The following is a 20392-nucleotide window of genomic DNA, read 5'->3' as shown; positions in this document are numbered from 1 at the left end:
GGGTTCCAAAATGAAATCACACTGAAATAAAGTTATCCAGCTTATGCTTCAGCCTCCTTGGAGACACACAGACATGTTATGAGAGAAATGAAGTATCTACCACTTAGCATATACCAGAGAGCCCATGAAACTTGGGATACAGCAATATAAAAATAGTATCTAGTTTGTTTGCTTCTTTGTTATAGGAAATTTCACAGATGTATAGAAGTAAAGAGAATAGTATGATGAATCCCTCATGTACCCATACCCAGGTACAGCTACTATCAACTCATGGCCCATCTTATTGCAACTCTCCCCCCATCCACTTAGCACTTTTGAAGCAAATCCAAGATATCTTGTCACTTCGCCTGTAAATATTTTTGTAACCCCATAGTATTTAAATATGTCATTCTCATTGTAGATCTGGGATTCCTACTTTTACCTTGCGGTCATTTTTATAAACCAGTTGTGTCTGCAGTTAGAGATGTTTACACCTTCCAAAAAGAAAAAGGTATTAGAAAAGTAAGTACCAGTGTATAATTGGGTAAGAATATGAGGCAAATCAAATGTTGTGCCTTTTAAAAAGTATTTCAGTTCTAGTGATTCATAAATCTGATCTCCATAACTAGAAATCAAAGTGGAGGGGCAATGACCCAGAGGACAACAAGCAACTTTTCTGGGAATTTCACTATTTTGAGCTTATTTAGAAATCTTTGTCCTCAGTCTTTCAGGATTCAAAAATACTATAGGAGCCAAAAATTATGAGACAAATATGTTTCACTCTAGGGTTAATATGTGAATTTGAATTAGAGGCATCAAGACATGTATTAATACATTGTAAAAATTTCCAGTTATAAAATGAATGGATGTAATATACATACAACACTGTGATTCTAGTTAATAATACTGCATTGCATATTGAAAGTGCATCTTGAAAGCTTTCATCAAAAGAAAAAACATTGTAACTAGTTATGGTATGGATATTAACTGGACTTACTGTGGTGACAATTTTGCAATATGTACAAATATTCAAATTGTTATGTTGTATACCTAAAGGCAATATGATATTATGTCAGTTATACCTCAGTAAAAGATGTGTACATTAAACATTTTCAATTAAGAACATGTTGTCTTTTAATTAAGAATGACAGATTGTGTCCTAAAAAGACACAGATAACTTCTTTTTTCTGGAGCCTTTGTATCAGGTTTGATTTTTGTTCTATTTCAGATATGGTGACATGCGGGTAACAATGGGTTGTGAAATTTTCAGCATGTGGCAAAACCTAGGTAAGTGATGAAAACAGAAGCCCCCTCCTGTTTTATAGCTCATCACTGTTCTTGTAAGGAAACAAATGAAGATGGACAGTTTACCACTGACAGCATTTGAAACCAAATGTCTGAGTCAATAAAGAAGTCTAGAGAGACTAAGTGACACTTTGGCATTGAATAAGGCTACAACTGATTCTTTAAATTGGTATCTATCTGAAAAATCACCTTTCTTTTGTGTGTTTCATTGAATGACAAATTTTATAATCTAGCATTATTCCAGTACAACCTGCAATGAGCTAACCTTTCAGAATTTGGAATTATAGCAACTCAGAATTTCTAGAACCCTGAATTGAGGCTGTGAATCATAACGAATTTAAAATAAGCTTCATGAAACATTGACTTGAGCATCTGTACTCTTAAAATCTTGAAACCAATGACCTATATCATAAAAACTATAGCCAAAGGATTTTAAAGCATCTGTAGTTGCTAAGAAACGATTAGATCCAGTTTTGTTAATCTGCCACAGCAGATAGAGCATATTATCCAGCAAATTGATGACACAGATCTGGTTGCATAAAAAAGAATAATATTTAGAAGAAACATTGTTTTAAAATCTCATTGGCATTGGGTTTCTTCATAGAAAGTCATAACTTACTTAATTTGACATGTTAATATGCATGTTTATAGCTCTGCTCTGTTTAGTTGCTCAGTTGTGTCCCATTCTTTTCCACCCTTTGGACTGTAGCCCACCAGACCCCTCTGTCCCTGAGATTTTTCAGGCAGGAATACTGGAGTGGGTTGCCATTTCTTACTCCAGGGGATCTTCCCCACCCAGGGATTGAACCCACATCTCCTGCATTGCAGGCATTCTTTACCGCTGAGCCATCCAGGAAGCCCTAAGTTCATAGCATTCATTTACTATTATAATTCTTCCTTGTGATTTATTAAAGTGATGGACCTATTTGAATTGAATATATAATGACCTGAAAGTGTATTTTCTCTTGGACTTATCCAAACACAACTTGAAAATGGCAAAATTTGTTTTCTGTAACTGGAAATAGAACCCTTATCATTTTACTTCAATTCATGTTACAGAAGTGATTTTTGACCAAGGTACCCCTCAAATGTAGAATACATACGGGGCAATTTGAAGAAACCTTGTTATATATAATTAAGCCCAGTGTTCGATGCTAACTGATAATTTCAGGGGGGGGCGGAAAGCAAGTTACCACTTGAAAGCAACCTCCAACTATCTAAAACCATCCAGAGAAGCCTGTGAAATATGTTTAGATTCAACTGAAAAATAACCTCAATTTGTCTTACATGAACAACACCTCCTCTTAGTCTTCATGTTTCATTGATTCTTTGTGTCTTTGCTTTTCAAAAACAGACCAAGACCCTTGGAATGTCCCTATTGCTTTTGGCATTAATTTAGCAAAGAGTTTTCCAAAGAAGGCTACACTGAAGTGCGTTTGTGGCTTAAGCTCTTGCCAGAGCTCAAATGATAAAAGCTGTACAGGTTCACTTGAGTTAACAGAATGTGAGAGAATGGCAGGCTAACATCTTCTAGATAAATCTTAGCACAGCCATGTGTGGTTATTTCCACACAAAGCTTTCTCTAAGCCAGCATAGCTGTGCCCTTAGGCCCATGACCTGCTAAATAAAACTGGCACCTTTTGTTGCATTAAAGATGTCATTGTTTGCTTCCTAAACTTTTCTCCTCTATTTTGTCTTTAACAAAAGTATGTCTACCTCTCTGGGTTTTGTTCTCCTCAGAAACCTGAACAATGTAAAAAATATCTCTAAAGCATGCTGATCCCCATGTATTCTGATGTCAGTGCTGTTTAGAACAGTGGTCCCAGGTGGCTCAGTGATAAAGAATCCCCACTGCCAAACAGGAAATGTGGGTTCCATCCCTGGGTTGGGAAGATACCCAGGGGAAGGAAATGGCAGTCCACTCCAGTATTCTTGTCTGGAGAATCTCATGGGCAGTGGAGCCTGGTAGGCTGCAGAGCATGGGATTGCAAAGAGTCACAACTTAGCAACTAAACAACCACAAGGGTGCTCAGTAAACAGCATCACCTGGAAGCTTGTAAGAAATGCAGATTCTTTGGCTCCTCTCAAGACCACTGAAACAGAGTCTCTGAGAACCCCTGAGAGGAGGCACAACAGTCTTGAGTTTTTCCAAGTTCTCCAGGAGATTCTTAGGCACTTGGCTAAAGATTGAAAAGCACTGCTGTAGACAGCACTCTAGCCTTTCTTTGTTTTTCCAACCCTAAAGTCTAGCTCTAGTGCTCTGTTACAAAAGGCTCATTATAATCAAGTGCAAATTCCCAGCATGATGTAGTTCAAGTATAAGGTGTGTGTACATTTTCACTTCATTCCTTAGTTTCTGCATTATTTCCCTAGAGTTGTGGTCAGCCTTCCAAAACATGAGGTGAATTTTAAAGGTCATTGCTGCCGTACAACCACTGGAATTGGAGACTGTTTAGAAATGTGAAAACCTCTTTTCCAACGTATATTTTTACAAAAATGTTAAGAAAAATTAGGTATTCAGGGTACTATTTTAACACCCCTCATAGGGCTTAAGTCAGCATGTTACTTAAGAATATCAATATACATTAGAATTTGGATTGCCTAAAAATGTATAATATTGAGTGTTTTTCTTGCTAAAGGAGAATTTATTCAGATAAGTAAAGGTTTTCATTTTATACCATACACAAAAATTTTAAATGGATTAAAGACTTGAATGTAAGATCTGAAACTATAAAACTCTAAAAAGAAAACATAGTCAGTACAGTCTTTTATATTAGTCTTAGCAATATCGTCCTGAGTATGTCTACTTAGGCAAGGGAAACAAAAGCAAATATAAACAAATGGGATTAAATAAAACTTAGAAATGTCTGCACAGCAAAGGAAACAATCAACAAAACAACAAACTACCTACTGAATGGGAGAAGATATTTGCAAATCATATATCCAATGCTGCTGCTGCTGCCAAGTCGCTTCAGTCGTGTCTGACTCTGTGCGACTCCATAGACAGCAGCCCACCAGGCTACCCCGTGCCTGGGATTCTCCAGGCAAGAACACTAGAGTGGGTTGCCATTTCCTTCTCCAATGTATGAAAGTGAAAAAATAAAGTGAAGTCGCTCAGTCGTGTCTGATTCCTAGCGACCCCATGGACTGCAGCCCACCAGGCCCCTCCATCCATGGGATTTTCCAGGCCAGCATACTGGAGTCGGGTGCCGTAAGAGGTTATTATCCAAATATATGGGGCATCCCAGGTGGCACAGTGGTAAAGAATCTGCCCTGCCAATGCAGGAGACATAGGTTTGATCCCTCGGTCGGGAAGATCCCTTGGAAAAGGGGGTGGCTACCCCACTGTAGTATTCTTCCTGGAGAATTCCAGGGACAGAGGAGCCTGGTGGGCTACAATCCATGGGGTCACAAAGAGTTGGAAACGACTGAGCAACTTAGCACTCATACAACTCAACCACAACAAATGATTTAAAAATGAGCAGAGAATCTGAATAGACATATTTTCAAAGCAGACGTGCAGATGGCCAGCAGGCACATGAAAAGATGTTTAACATCACTAATTATTAGGGAAATGTCAATCAAAACCACAATGAGATATCATCTCATGCCCATTAGAATGGCTGTTATCAAAAAGATAAGAAGTAATAGTACTGAGCAGGATGTGAAAGAAGTGGAACCATCATATACTGTTGGTGGTAATTTTCTGTAGTGGCTGCACCAGTTTACATTGATAAATTGATACATTTGGTAAACTGGTGCAGCCACTATGGAAAAAAGTATGGAGAGTCCTCCAAAAATTAAGATTAGATCTACCATGTGACCAAGCTATTCCACTTCTGGATATCCAAAGAGTACCAGAAAATTAATTTGTACAGATATATGCACCCCTATATTCATTGCAGCATTTTTTATTGTAGCCAAGATATGGAAACAACCTAACTCTCCATTAACAGATGAATGGGTCAAGAGATTGGATATACATACAACAGAATACTACTCTGTCATAGGAAAGGTGAAATATTGTCATTTTTGACAACCCAGAGGGTATTATGGGTGTCCCTGATGGCTCAGATGGTAAAGAATATGCCTGCAATGCAGGAGACCTGGGTTCAATCTCTGCTTTGGAAAGAACCCCTCAAGAAGGGAATAGCTATCCACTCCAGCGTTCTAGCATGGAAAATTGCATGGACTGTATAGTCCATGGTGTCAACAAAGAGTCGGACACAACTGAGTGACTTTCACTGAAACTGAAACTGAGAGGGTATTATGCTAAGTGAAATAAATCAGGCAATGACACTTACCATATGATTTCACTCATGAAGAATATTAAAAGTAAATAAATGAACAAACAAAGTGAAACAAAATAAGCATGTAGAGAATGGATTAGTGGCTACCAGATGGGAAGGGAAGTTGCTATTGTTGTTCCGTCCCTAAGTCATGTACAACTCTTTGAGACCCCATGGACTGCAGCATACCAGGCTGCCTTATCTTTCACATTCTCCTGGAGTTTGCTCAAACCCATGTCCATTGAGTCGGTGATGCCATCCAGCCATCTCATCCTCTGTCACCACCTTCTCTTCCTTCCATCAATCTTTCCCAGCATCATGGTCTTTTTCAATGAGTCGGCTCTTTGCATCAGGTGGCCAGAGTATTGGAGCTTCAGCTTCAGTGAATATTCCAATAAATATTCAGGGTTGATTTCCTTTAGGACTGAATGGTTTAATCCCCTTGCTGTCCAAGGGACCCTCAAGAGTCTTCTCCAGCATCACAGTTTGAAAGCATCAAATTCTTCGACCCTCAGCCTTCTTTATGGTCCAACTCTCACATCCGTACATAACAATTGGAAAAATTATAGCTTTGACTATATGGACCTTTGTCGGTAAAGTGATATCTCTGCTTTTTAATATGCTGTCTAGTTTTATCATTGCTTTTCTTCCACAGAGCGTCTTTTAATTTCATGGCTTCAGTCACCATCTGCAGTGATTCTGGAGCCCCAAAAAATAAAGTCTGTTACTGCTTCCACTTTTTCCCCTTTTATTAATATTTGCCATGAAGCAATGGGCCTGGATGCCATGATCTTAGTTTTTTGAATGTTGAGTTGCAAGCCAGCATTTCACTCTCCTCTTTCACCCTCATCAAGAGGCTCTTTAGTTCCTCTTCACTTTCTGCCATTTAAGTGCTATCATCTGCATATGTGAGGTTGTTGATATTTTTCTCGGCAATCTTGATTCCAGCTCATGCTTTACCTGGCCTGGCAACTTTCATGTCTGTAAGTTAAATAAGTACAGTAACAATATATAGCCTTGATGTACTCCTTTCCCAGTTTTGAACCAATTCATTGTTCCATGTTCGATTCTAAACTGTTGCTTCTTGACCTGCATACAGATTTCTCAGGAGGCAGGTAAGGTGGTCTGGTATTCCCATCTCTTTAAGAATTTTCCACAGTTTGTTGTAATCTACACAGTCAAAGGCTTTACCATAGTCAATGAAGCAGAAGTAGATATTTTCCTAGAATTTTCTGTGATGTTTATGATCCAGTGGGTGCTGGCAATTTGATCTCTGGTTCCTTTGCCTTTTCTAAATCCAGCTTGTACATCTGGAAGTTCTTGGTTCACGTACTGCTGAAGTCTAGCAGGATTTTGAACATTACCTTACTAGCATGTGAAAGGAGTGCAATTGTATAGTAGTTTGAATATTCTTTGGCATTGCCCTTTGGGATTGGAATGAAAACTGACTTTTTCCAGTCCTGTGGCCACTGCTGAGTTTTCCAAATTTGCTGATATATTGACTATAGCACTTTTACAGCATCATCATCTTTTGGGATTTTGAAATAGCTCAGCTGGAATTTCATCACCTCCACTAGCTCATTTCTTAGTAATGCTTCCTAAGGTCCACTTGACTTCACAACTCCAGGATGTCTGGCTCAAGGTGACTGACCACACCATCATGGTTATCCAGATCATTAAGACCTTTATGTACAGTTCTTCTGTGTATTCTTGCCACTTCTTAATTTCTTCTGCTTCTGTTAGATCCTTGCCATTTCTGTCCTTTATTGTGCCTATCCTTGCATGAAATGTTCCCTTGATATCTCCAATTTTCTTGAACAATTCTCTAATCTTTCCCATTCTATTGTTTTCCTCTACTTCTTGCATTGTTCACTTAGGAAGGCTTTCTTATCTCTCCTTGCTATTCTCTGGAACTCTGCATTCAGTTGTGTATATCTTTCCCTTTCTCCTTTGCCTTTCACTTCTCTTCTTTTCTCAGCTATTTTGAAGATCTCTTCAAACAACTATTTTGCCTTCTTGCAATTCTTTTCCTTTGGGATGCTTTTGGGTCACTGCCTCCTATACAGTGTTACTAACCTCTTTCTATAGTTCTTCAGGCACTTTGTCTACTAGATCTAATCTCTTGAATCTGGTTTTCAACTGCACTGTAAAATCATAAGGGATTTGATTTAGGTCATACCTGAATGGCCTAGTCGGTTTCCCTACTTCAATTTAAGCCTGAATTTGGCAATAAGGAGCTCATGACCTGAGCCACAGTCAGCTTCAGGTCTTGTTTTTGACTGTAGAGAGCTTCTCCATCTTCAGCTGCAAAGAATGTAATCAATCTCATTTCCATATTGACCATCTCGTGATGTCCATGTGTAGAGTCATCTCTTGTGTTGTTGAAAAAGGGTATTTGCTATGACCAGTGTGTTATCTTGGCAACCTCTGTTAACCTTTACCCTGCTTCATTTTGTGCTCCAAGGTGAAACTTGCCTGTTACTCCAGACATCTCTTTACTTCCTACTTTTGCATTTGAGTCCCCTGTGATTAAAAGAACATCTCTTTTTTGTGTTATAGAAGATCTTAGTTCTTCATAGAACTAAGAAAAAGAACTACGGCTTCAGCTTCTTTGGCATTGGTAGTTGGGGCATAGACTTGGGTTGCTGTGATATTTGCCTTGGAAATGAACTAAGATTATTCTGTCTTTTTTGTGATTGCTCCCAAGTACTGAATTTTCTACTCTTATGTTGACTATGAGGTCTACTCCTTTTCTAAGGGATTCTTGCCCACTAGAAGATATTATGGTCATCTGAATTAAATTCACTCATTCCCATCCATTTTAGTTCACTGATTCCTAAAATGCCATCTCCTGCTTGAATGCCATCTCACGTCCAGTTTACCTTGATTCATGGGCCTAACATTTCAGGTTCCTATCCAATACTGTTCTTTACAGCATTGGACTTTACTTTCACCACCAGACACATCCACAGCTGAGCATCATTTCCACTTTGGGCCAGGCTTTTCATTCTTTCTGAAGCTATTTCTCCACTCTTCTCCACTAGCATATTAGACATCTACTGACCTGGTGGGCTCATCTTCTAGTATCATATCATTTTGCCTTTTCATACTGTTCATGGGATTCTTGAAACAAGAATACTTGAGTGATTTGCCATTCCCTTCTCCAGTGGACCACGTTTTGTCAGAACTCTCCACCATGACATGTCTGTCTTGGGTGGACCTGCATGGCTCATAGCTTCATTAAGTTACACAAAGCTGTGATCCATATGATCATTTTGGTTAGCTTTCTGTGATTGTGGTTTTCATTCTGGAGGGTGTGGGGCTGTAGGTCTTGCTTCTTCCATCTGGCCTCTGAAGGGAGCTAGAAGAGGGTGCAATAAGTAAAGTGGTCAACCGTTCAATGATGGATGGAAACTAAATTTTTGGTAATGAGCATGCTGTAGTGTATACAGAAGTCAAAATATACTGTTGTACACATGAAATTTATAAAATTTATAAGCCAGTGTTACCTCCATAAAAAGTGAAAGTGAGAAAAGCATCAAATCCCCTCAAATTTATTTATTTGTACCTATACTTGCAAGAGTAGTCTACAAAGAAAGAGGTTATTCTCTGCTGCTGTGTCCCACCTTTGCCATTCATCATGCTGCAAGGTTAAGTTTTTTCTTTCTATTTTTAGTTGAACTAACATCCTTACTAAATATAAAGTGGGCTCCTCTTCCACATTTGCAAACACAGCGTCTTGTAACTGCTGTAGAAAAATCAATACTTCCCTAACAGGCTGCTATGTGTGCATAAATATACAACTCCAGCAGCCCAACTAGCAGGTGCCCTAAATACTTCAAAACAAGACCATGTGGCTGACAATTAGAGATGGGAAAAGTATACTAAATCTGTGATTTAAAAAGAAATAATCTAAGTGAAGCTTATTTTCCTGCTGCTATACATAGCTCAAGATTTTGCATGGCGGATTGGGTAAGAGTAAAATTTTCTGTGGTGGAAAACTTGTACGGTTGCACAGATTCTTTGTTTCCGAAGTGTGTTCTCAGTAAAGAAGGCTAGCCTCATACAGTCTGCACAATAATTTAAATGTGGGTATGGCTTCCCTGGTTGCTCAGTGGTAAAGAACCTGCCTGCCAATGCAGACGACACAGGGTCAGTCCCTGGGTCAGGAAGAACGTGAAAGTCATTCAGTCATGTCCACTCTGTGACTCCATGGACTATAGTCCATGGAATTCCAGGCCAGAATACTGGAATGAGTAGCCTTTCACTTCCAGGGATTGAACCCAGGTCTCCCACATTGCAAGCAGATTCTTTACCAGCTGAGCCACAAGGGAAGACCAAGAATACTGGAGTGGGTAGCCTATCCCTTCTCCAGCGGATCTTCCAAACCAGAAATTGAACCAGTGTCTCCTGCATTGCAGGCAGATTCTCTACCAACTGAGCTATCAGGAAGTCCTAGGAAATGACTTCAGTATTCTTGCTTGAGAAATCCCATGGACAAAGGAGCCTAGCAGGCTACAGTTCATAGGGTCGCAAAAGAGATGGACACAACTTAGCAACTAAACAACAACATGGTTTCTCTACTGTCATAGAAAATCAGGCTAGAAAATACTATATGTTTGGATTGTGATTGAAAGAAGCCAACTGTAAATTACATGTTTTAAGACAATCTGGAAATTTTTAATATAGACTGGTTTTACATTAATTTGAAGAATTACTGTCTGCCTTTTTTAAAGATGTAATAAAGGTATTGTGGTCCTGTATTTATAAAATGACCTGCCTGTGAAAGATGCTAACTGATGTTTATACAAGTAGAATGTTATGATGTCTCTGACTTGGTTTAAAATTTCCCAGTGAAAAAATAGTTGGGTTGATAAGTGAAACAAAATTAGCAAAAAAATATTGATAATTATTGAAGCTAGGTGATGGGGATGTGGGGATTTATCTTACTGTTCTTTATAATTCCTGTACATTTGATATTTTTCATAGTGAGAAAATTTTAAAAGAGAAAATCATGTTGTAAAATGTCTATAAATGGAAGAGAGTTTTTAAAAAGATTCATGGATGCTCAAAGAAATAGTGGTAAATAAACTAAGTGCATGCTAATGATGTTCTTTGCTAGGAGGCCAAAGGATGGCAGGCTCAGGGAAGAGTAAAAATAAAAATTCTGTAATGGAGCAGTTCTGAATATCATTCCACCATAGCAGCTGTGGGAGGACTATCTGGCTGGCAGGAGTTTTCATTTTATTCTATATTTGCTGCTTCACTCATCCCCCTCACCCCATGCACACCCCAAAACTGTGCAAAGGATTGGTGTCTTACACAGTGTCAAGGAAGCAGAAAGGTCCTCTTGGTTATTAGTCACATGCCAGGGTGGCCCTTGTCCTGTGTACAGAGTCCCTTCAGTCCGTGGCTCTGCAGAAGCAGAGCACCTGTGGCTAGACTCAAGCCCTGCAGCCATCTCCTGGGGCAGGGGCAGAGATAAGAGTAAGGCTGGCTGATCTCCAGACTTGCCAGCATTCATCTCTGCAGAAATCTCCTTTCCTCTTTTTTCTTTCTTCCCCTCGCTTGCCAGAACATCTTGAAGAAGCAGTGAGTGGGTTTAGACTTTTGCAAATGACAGGATGAGTGATTGAGTTCAGGTTGCTCTGCATTCTGCCCTGACAAAAATAACTACAGAAAGGAATTGCAAATGCTGGCTGCTAGTTACCTGCTCTAAATGTGTATGTTGGGAGGATGGGGAAAATGCGGGGAGAACACCATGAATTGATGTTTTTGGATATTCTGCCACACTGAGTTTGTTGGTCTTGGAAGTATTCATTCTTTTGGAGGAAAATATGCAAGCGCAGATTAATAAGGACATTTCTTTTGATGAATAAGGGGGAAGTGTTCTTGCTCTGAAGAGGAAAACTTAGTCCCTTGGAAAAGATAAAATATTACGCAGGTCAAGAATAAAGTTAGGAAAGCAAAAAGAATTACAAGCCACGCTTCCTCCTCACATGTAATGGATGCCTTGATATATGAGTAATTTAGAGATGATAAGAAACTGCGAAGTTACTTTCAGTGAAACATGAGAAAAAGAGGAAAGGACCATGTGGCATCACTGATGTACAGGGACTTTCAGATACAGAGGGGCCTGACAGTTGTGTCCTGTTATCATCCCATGTTGAGTAAAAAGGATGAGAGCCACTTTCTGAAGACGTCAGAAATACCCCACGGTGTTTGCAGTCACAAAAAACAGTGACTTCACAACACCTACTTGGTTTTGCCCATCCATCATTCTTTTCTTTCCAAATTCTCTTCATGTTCTCCTTCCTTTAAAAATCCCTCTAACGTCAATACAAGTTTAAATTGTATGTTTGCATCCTGGATTTATGTCTGTCCAAGTCTGTGTTCACCTTCATGCCTTCTGCTACAGAAACAAAATAGAGAAAATGATAATTAATGTGAAGATATTTAACTCCAAAATTGGCAAGTAAGTCTGAACAGCAAGACTTTGTGTGTATTCAACACTTACAAAAAAAAAAAAGATCAAAGAGGGAAAAGTTAATAAGAGGGAAATGATCCTTTTTCATGAAGCCAGCTCTCTTCTGCTCAGCCTCCCAGTATCGTATACTTTCATCCATGATGCAAAAGGCTGTGCATGTAATGTGCATACATGAAATGTACATTGTAAATTTTCCATACTGTGCAGTTTATTATAAAAATAGAAACTCTCTGAGATTTAACATGGATGACTAGGGTAATAGACTGAACTCAACACATATCTGCTAGACAAAATCATCTGTGTCCACCCCACCCTCCACTTTCCTTTGCTCTGAATTATCCACAGTATACTTTTTTTTTTTAAACTTTACAATATTGTATTGGTTTTGCCATATATAAACATGAATCTGCCACAGGTATACACGTGTTCCCCATCCTGAACCCTCCTCCCTCCTCCCTCCCTGTACCATCCTTCTGGGTCGTCCCAGTGCACCAGCCCCAAGCATCCAGTACCGTGCATCGAACCTGGACTGGCGACTCGTTTCATATATGATATTATACATGTCTCAATGCCATTGTCCCAAATCATCCCACCCTCTCCCTCTCCCACAGAGTCCACAGTATACTTTTCAGGACTTGCTAAATACCATTTTGAATTCACTATTATTACACTGTAGTCTTTTCAGAAAATTGTTCTGTTTGTTGTTGTTTGGGCCAATGTTTATGTTTTACTTAGGCTGTTATGTTTATTATGTAAAGAAGGAAGACAAATTGCATAATGCAGATAGGAACTACCTTTTTCATATATAAAAGTCACCAGTAATATTATCACCCAGAGATAACCAATGTGCTTACTCTTAGGGGATATAACCTTGTAGACTATCATATATATATTCTTTTTAAATGTGTACTGTGTGGTACTTTGCTTTTACAGTTAATTATATTGAAAAACTTCATCTGTGTTTTTCTTCAACCTTATTTTTAATAATTGCATAAGAATTTTAATGTGTGAATGTGCAGTAGTATAAACAACCAATTCCTGATGATTTATATAATATTTAATTGTATCTTACGGCTTTTTGTAAACTGTGAAAAGGTAAATCCCTAGGTTTTTTTTTTTTAATTAAAAATGATGCAGAAATACTAACACATGGAAATCTGTTTGTATAGCTGCTTAGAGAAATATTTTCTTGCTTGAGACAACTATAATCAATCGTGTTCTTGTGACAGAAGTTTTAAATAAGTCGTATAATAATGATTTTCTGAAATCTTATTAAAACTAAGTCTGCTGCTGCTGCTAAGTCACTTCAGTCGTGTCCGACTCTGTGTGACCCCATAGATGGCAGCCCACCAGGCTCCCCCATCCCTGGGATTCTCCAGGCAAGAACACTGGAGTGGGTTGCCATTTCCTTCTCCAAAACTAAATCTACAGAAACGTAAATATTTCATTCATTTTAGGAGAGCACAAGCTTCATTTCATTCCTGCCCTGATTGGCCCCTTCCTGGAAGTAACCTTGATACCCCAGCCAGATCTCCGCAATGTCATGATTCCTATTTTCCATGATATGATGGACTGGGAGCAGAGGCGGAGCGGCAATTTTAAACAGGTAGGTGGATGTGCTCTCAGAGCAGTCAGAAGAGTCTCAGTTCCCTCAGAGGTGAGTGTGGTGGCTCAGAGATGCTCCAAGTTGAGGAATGAGCTCTGAACCAGATTTCAACCTAGGCTGCCTACTTCCAAGCTGAATACATAGCCTCGGACACCCTTCTGGGACTGTGTCTCCCTAAATCTCTGAGAAGCCCTGGAAAAAACATTTCATTCCCTTTCAGCTAAAAAAAAAAAAAAAAAATCCTGTGATTTTCTAGGTCTGTGTTTAAGAGCTAGCAGAAACTTTATTTGCTCCCAGCTGGACACAACACAGAGGAATCAGAAGGTTAATGATTCCTAAAATCGCTGACCTCTCAATGGTCTGCACATTGTATTTGGTGAATGGCTTAGCTTTGAACATTTGATGCACAGTATGTTTTATTGCTCTTTGCTTGAAGTGCTGAGAATTAATTTAAAGGGAAAAGCAGTCAAAATTGTTGTAAAGGAAATTCCAAGAATATGAGCATAAGCCTATCATTTCTCTTTGACACAGGATCTCTTTGACACAGGCTCCAGTTTTGGAAAGACACTTGTTCTTATTCCAAAACCAGATCTCATAGCAGAAATCAACTGCCTTTGCCAGCGCAAGTCACTCCTATTGGAGACAGCAGGCCAACTGTTCACACAGTCATGGCACTCACCTGTGTGCACTCTGCTGCATTAAGCAAGCGTCTTGCTTCTCCCTATGAGCCCTTCTCGAGTCTTAGAAATGATTGTCAACTGTACGAACAAGCTGGATGCTTACACAGAACAAGCATGGCATTTCATCTGTATCAAGACCTTCATTTATTTTCAGGAGTGTCAATACGTGAATGAAAGCCTATTTAAAAATTATATTGGGGAAAACCCACTTCTCTTACCTTATCTCTTTACCCATTTATTGAAATTTGATTCAAAGGAAATAATTGTGCTCAGTCCTTTGACAAAGTCAGATATCCCTCTATACCCCTAGTTGTTAACTCTCTGGCCTTGCAGAAATTCTTCCTTTTCTGTCCCCTCTGCTGTCTCCAAAAGATGATGGGATATTTATTTCTGCCTTCCTGATACTGAAGTCCTAAAGGATTTATGTTCTTAAAAATATAAATGTTTTGACTACAGTTTTCAGGAAATATGTCCTTTCTGTCTCATGCTGCTGATTGCTGGCTTAGAATACCATCTGTACATGGTTAGGACAAATTCTCAACTTCAGCAAAGATTTAGTGCAACCTCAAACTGTTTTGAGAAAGAAAATAGATACAAAACACATCAAAGATTTAACTGAATGTTTGTGGATATAGTAGTTTGCTGATGTTCTTATATGTATGTATGTGTATGTGTGTGTGTGTGTCTGTGTGTGTGTGTGTATATATATATCATGATTTGCAAAAAACAAAAAAGACTTGCCAGTTTTTACAGCTCCTAAAAAAAGAATTCAAACATTTAAGCTGGGCTGCAGGCATTTGTGTTTGAATCAACAAATAGAAGTCTTTCGCGGCAGCACACACTACCCCACCGGGAGTTTGAAGCCATGTTCCTGCATCTAAATTGGCCCCCTAGAATTCCAAAGGGGTGTCTTCGGTTAACCACAGCTGATAAATTCACAAAATTTACTGTGGCTTTTTCCCTTGCAGAAATAAATATGTTTCCATGTGCCTAGAAAATCCTTCTTGTGAGAAGGAAAGAAAGGGAGTAACATTTGGGTCTGTTTCAGGTGGAAGCCAAGCTCATTGACAAACTGGACAGCCTGATGTCCGAAGGCAAAGGCGATGAAACCTACCGTGAGCTCTTCAACAGTATGTGAGTAACATGTGTATCTCCAGTTGATTCTTTTTGGGGAATTTGGGTGTCAGTGCTAAGCAGCTGAGAGCTGCAAAGACAGCTTGGGTCTCCCCAGAGTGCTTTGTCTTTGTGGAGTGTGAAATAAAGGATCATTGCTTAATTCTGGTGAATGGATCTTATTATGCTGATGATTAGACATATCTCCTTGTGTTAATCTCTGATTAGGACAGGTTACAAGTGTTACATAACAAATCTCACTCTTTTCATGACTAATTATTTTAAAATGGGGGCTGCAAGATAGTTATTTTCGATTGGATAGATAGTGGGAGAGGAAAACAGAATAGAGGTGTGATTGTTGTTTGTGTGCAATGCTTTCCAAGATGTCCTTGGCTGATTCGCTGGTAGGAAAATTAACCTAGTTTGCATCTGTTCTTCAGCGCTTGATTTAATTCAGCAATACTTATTGCTCATTCAGCATTATTAATTGCTTCCTAAATGTTTCTTACTAGAATATCACAGAAGCAAATAATTTCTAGTAGATTCTGTGATTAGGATTTGTAAGGAGGATAAAGAAGTAATGGAGTGTTGTAAGGAGACTTGAGGTTTCCTTACTAAGGTAAGACTGTGATCACTGTCCCAGGATGAAGTGCCTGTACTGAGTAGTCATTCACTGTGTAAAATGGCCACAGACAATACTTAAGAAGGTTCCAGTGCTTTAGGATTTTAATTCTAGCACTTGTCTTCTCTACAGCTTTCTAAGGCTCTTAGTCATTGTCTAACCTTTTTACTTATGAAGTGTTTCTTTTTGAAGGAAGAACCAGCTCATTGTGCTTGGGAAATGTTTGTAGGTCTTTCAGAAGTGCAGAAACAATTTAGCAATATATTTTTCTATTACAAAATATGCTTTTCCTTGTATTTACAACCAAGTAAATCTAAAACTAAATACTACTGCTTTTGCACTGATAGCCAGATAGAAAACTCTGTAATTCGTTTATGATCATAAATTTAGAGCAGTAGATATATTAATATATAGGGTTGAAAAGTATTATTAATGGTTGATAGATTTAAACGTGGCTGATTTAAAATCATTCTTGACGCTTTTAAGAAAATTATATTGAAGGGAAAAGCCAAGAAGGGGTATACAGATCTCTTGTGGTGGTGGTACCTGATAAAATACATTCTTTGTACTGAATCCTGAACAATGGCATTTTCTTCTGATACTGTAATTAAACTGGAACTTTTAATAATTATTCATCAAGCCCTCGTTCGTTCTAGTGTACAAAGTATCTGTCTTTCATGACAGCTGGAGTTTAGCAAGAATTCTGATTAAAACCTCATCCAGTATAATAAATTACTTTTGAAAACCACTCTCAATTCCGTTACTAGTCTTTGGTTTGAACAAAGAACTAAAATGAGAAAGCACTCGGTGAAATGAATCTCTTGAGATTTGTGATTAATTATTTATAATAAATTCACAAGATTAATAAGCACTCACATAGCTCTGTAGTGCCTCTTATCTACTTTAATAAAGGCCTGATAGCATGCAATTTGGACTGCTTGTGTGTAAATATGGCCTTGAAATAGAAGATGTACCTTGACATTAAAATCAAACCAATAATTAAAATATTAAGCCTCTATAATTAGGACTATTTTAAGGTCCCTGATTCATTCACTGGAGATTTTTATTCTTTTCTTGATTGTTTAGCATATCACTAGAAATCTTACTATAAATGTTTCTCTTTAATACTTTTATGATCAGCATATTGAGAATAAATAAAATCTAAAGTGATAATTAAATGTCATTACTACCTGGGCTCAGAAAAGAAAGGGAAAATCCAACTATATTTCAGGAAACAATAAAATACTTTTTTGGCAATAGAAATCACAAAGAATTAGGGTAATCACACTGTGTCATTGCACACATTATGAATTGGGAACACATGCCATTGTGGTACAGATTTTCATTTTTTTCTCTGTAATTCATGTCTAAAACTTCTTAAAATTTGTTCAGAAGCTGAAAGTAGCTCACCGCTTCCTGAAAATGCAGTATATGCTTGCCAAAATAGCCTCCTAGAATGAAACTGTAAATTTATATAGTACAGTCCTTCCTAAGAACTCATCTTTCCCTGACCCTCATGTTATCCTCATTTTCCCATACTACATCTTTTTGAAATAAATGAGGGTCAGGGTTTATTGGTTTTGATAATGCTGAAATTGTGGATCATCGCTTCCCATGAGATACGCAGAATAAGGCATCAGAATGAAGTTCTGCTTCCCTGCATCCACTTCATTGACTCATTCAGCTTCATTTATTGAGCCTCTCCCTGTGCTTGGTGGTCTTCTGAGGCTGAGGGTGCATCAGCGACTGTGCTGCTGGAGCACACAGTCAGAGTACTGACAGCCTCGGGGGTTATAAAGGGGATTTCCGGAAGATGTAACCTCCACCTCAGTCCTCCACTGTGCTTTATTGTATGTTGCTCTAATAATTCAGTAAGGCTCCAAATCATTTCATAGAGCTTTGTATACACACACACACACACACACACACACACACACACATACATATATTTGAAGTGAAGAAGTGAAGTGAAAGTTGCTCAGTCGTGTCCGACTCTTTGCGACCCCGTAGACTGTAGCCCGCCAGGCTCCTCTGTCCTTGGCATTCTCCATGCAAGAATACTGGAGTAGGTTGCCATTCTCTTCTCCAGGGAATCTTCCTGACCCAGAGATCAAACCCAGGTCTCCTACATTGCAGGCAGATGCTTTACCATCTGAGCTACCTATGTATATAAAGCGTTGGCCTCCACACAATCCTATTAAGAGACAGAGAAAGGTAGACTGAGGGTCAAATTCTGCACCCTTCATTCTGTCAGAGGGGAAAAGCCTAACGAGCAAGTATATAGTCCTGCAGGATGTTATTTATGTTGCTCCTCATTGTCATGGAGTCCAATTGCCTATCATTAGCAATAAAAAGTCACCTTGGAGCCAGGAAGCGAGTAGTGGGGAGATAAATTAGGAGTTTGGGATTAACATAGACGAACTTCTATATATAAACAGCAAGGACCTATTGTATAGCACAGAGAGCTATATTCAATATCTTGTAATAATCTATAATAGAAAAGAAAAAAAGGGAGATATATATGTATATGTATGTATCTGAATCATTTTTCTGTACCCTTGAAACTAACAGCATTGTAAATTAACTATGTCAGTTTTTTTAAATGGTTTAAAAAAGTTATAAAGAAATGATGCATCATTTATGCTCTTGTGACATGTATGTAAAGTTAGTGCATTAGTTTATGTAGCAACCATTCATCATCTTATTGCCTAAAAAAAAAAAAAAAGTAGGAAACTTTCACTGTTACTAGATGAGTTCCCTGTGTACTCAGCATGGACACACTGGCATGGTTATAGACCAAATTATAGACCAGTGTCACCCAAGTTATCTAGAAAGACTCTTCTTATCTGATAGCCTCTCCTTGTCCAGGTGTATCAAGTAAGCTTGGAAGGCCAGCTTCCCCACAGAAGGAATAATCCTGGGCAAGAAAGCAGATGAATTGGGTTCTAGGCTTGGCCCTGATAATTTGAGTCTCAGGTTAGTCAAGGCAGCAGGCTCTGCAGAGCTGTGCTTCTTTTCACAAGAGGATTCTGTAGCTCTGATTTCTGACTGCATCCAGAGGCTGTGCAAGTTAGTGAAGCTCATGCCTATAAAAGAAGTCTCCCATTTATTTTTAGAATTATTACTTAACTTGAGTTCTGTGTTTTTCAGCCTCTAAAGTATATGAGGTGTGGGCTGTCACTTGGGAAGATTTCTCCATCATCCTGCCTTGCTTTGGCAGGCAGAGTTTCATTTGCGTACTTGGTTCAATACCAATTTGGCATTTAAGCTTGAAACAGGTGCTTTTCAGAGGTTTTTTTTTTTTTTAAAGAAAACACATTTAGAACAAACTAGGGGACTTTTCCCTGGGGGATTAGTCAGGGCAGGCTCCATCCCTTCATGTGTTCCCTCTCCCTTCCTCCCCCTCCTTAGTTTAGGAAGCAGTTCAGAATAAGCCAGAAAAACAAATGATCAGGGATGCCTAGGCACCAGATGAGGAGCCAAGACAGAAGACTGGGCACTGGAATGGCAATGGCAAAAAGAAGGTGGGGGGAGCAGGAAGGACAATTGAGAGAGAACATAGCCAAAGACCAAAAAAAAAAAAAGAAAACTTTGACAAAATAGCTTCTTTTCCTACTAAGCACAGTACAGGCTAGTCTGAGATGGTACTTGTGAAAAAAAATGTCTTCTCTCTCTGTTATTCGTGAAACTAGGATAAGAGGGAAACAAGATTTTAGAAATAATCATCATTAAATTTAGGAGGACAGAGTATCCTCATGTTGTTATGCCTATGTTCTTTCTTTTTTTCTTTTGGGGAAAGTTCAATCTTAAACGGCTTTTGTCAAGTAGATGGTTAATTTGCCTAGAGGTGGGAGTGAAAGTAAAAAGAGATCCTAATGATTATGATTGTTATTGTTTTGTGTTTACATAGCAGTGCCTCTGCTCCAAGGTGCTTAAGATTAGGGGGAAAATGTAGGAGGAGAGATGCGGTTCAGTACTTGTCATCCATCTGCTGTAACAACCACATAGAAAATCCTTGGTGATTAATGACAAAATGAATGAAACTGTTGAGTGAGTGCACAGATAGTACAATATGTATTGAGTGGGCAAATGTTAAGTGAAAGGAAAAAAACGCAAAACGTCATACCGTCTGTACAAGGATTTTCCTGTAGCAGTTGCATTGCAGTAAAATTGCTTGGATGAAGATGCATTCCACTGAGAGGTAGGAAAACATTTTTGTGTGACTAAAGCAAGATCTTACTTAAAAGTAAACTTTGAGGCACTCCTGTTTTTGCTTTTCTCAGTGTTGTTTGTTGTGGGGAGGCACAAGCC

At 38.7% G+C, this 20392-nt stretch overlaps 1 protein-coding gene across 5 annotated transcripts in view; it reads left to right on the top strand.

Moving 5' to 3' along the window:
- Positions 1-20392, top strand: part of DOCK4 (dedicator of cytokinesis 4) — a 479600-nt gene that overhangs the window by 394015 nt on the left and 65193 nt on the right. For all 5 annotated transcript variants that reach the window (XR_015162547.1, XM_086396606.1, XM_086396604.1 and 2 more), the window contains exons 29-32: positions 401-501; positions 1208-1266; positions 13518-13666; positions 15395-15480. Coding sequence is in view for 4 of the 5 variants with exons in the window: in XM_086396606.1 (XP_086252732.1) it covers positions 401-501; positions 1208-1266; positions 13518-13666; positions 15395-15480 (395 nt within the window). In the remaining variant the exon portion in view is untranslated. The remainder of the gene's footprint in view (positions 1-400; positions 502-1207; positions 1267-13517; positions 13667-15394; positions 15481-20392) is intronic.

Source organism: Bos grunniens, chromosome 4 (genome assembly GCF_055505025.1).
Source record: "Bos grunniens cultivar Pamir isolate PY7600 chromosome 4, Bosgru_T2T1.0, whole genome shotgun sequence".
Taxonomy (NCBI): Eukaryota; Metazoa; Chordata; class Mammalia; order Artiodactyla; family Bovidae; genus Bos; species Bos grunniens.
The sequence above is the reverse complement of the archived record's forward strand: the minus strand, read 5'-3'. Positions and strand labels throughout refer to the sequence as shown.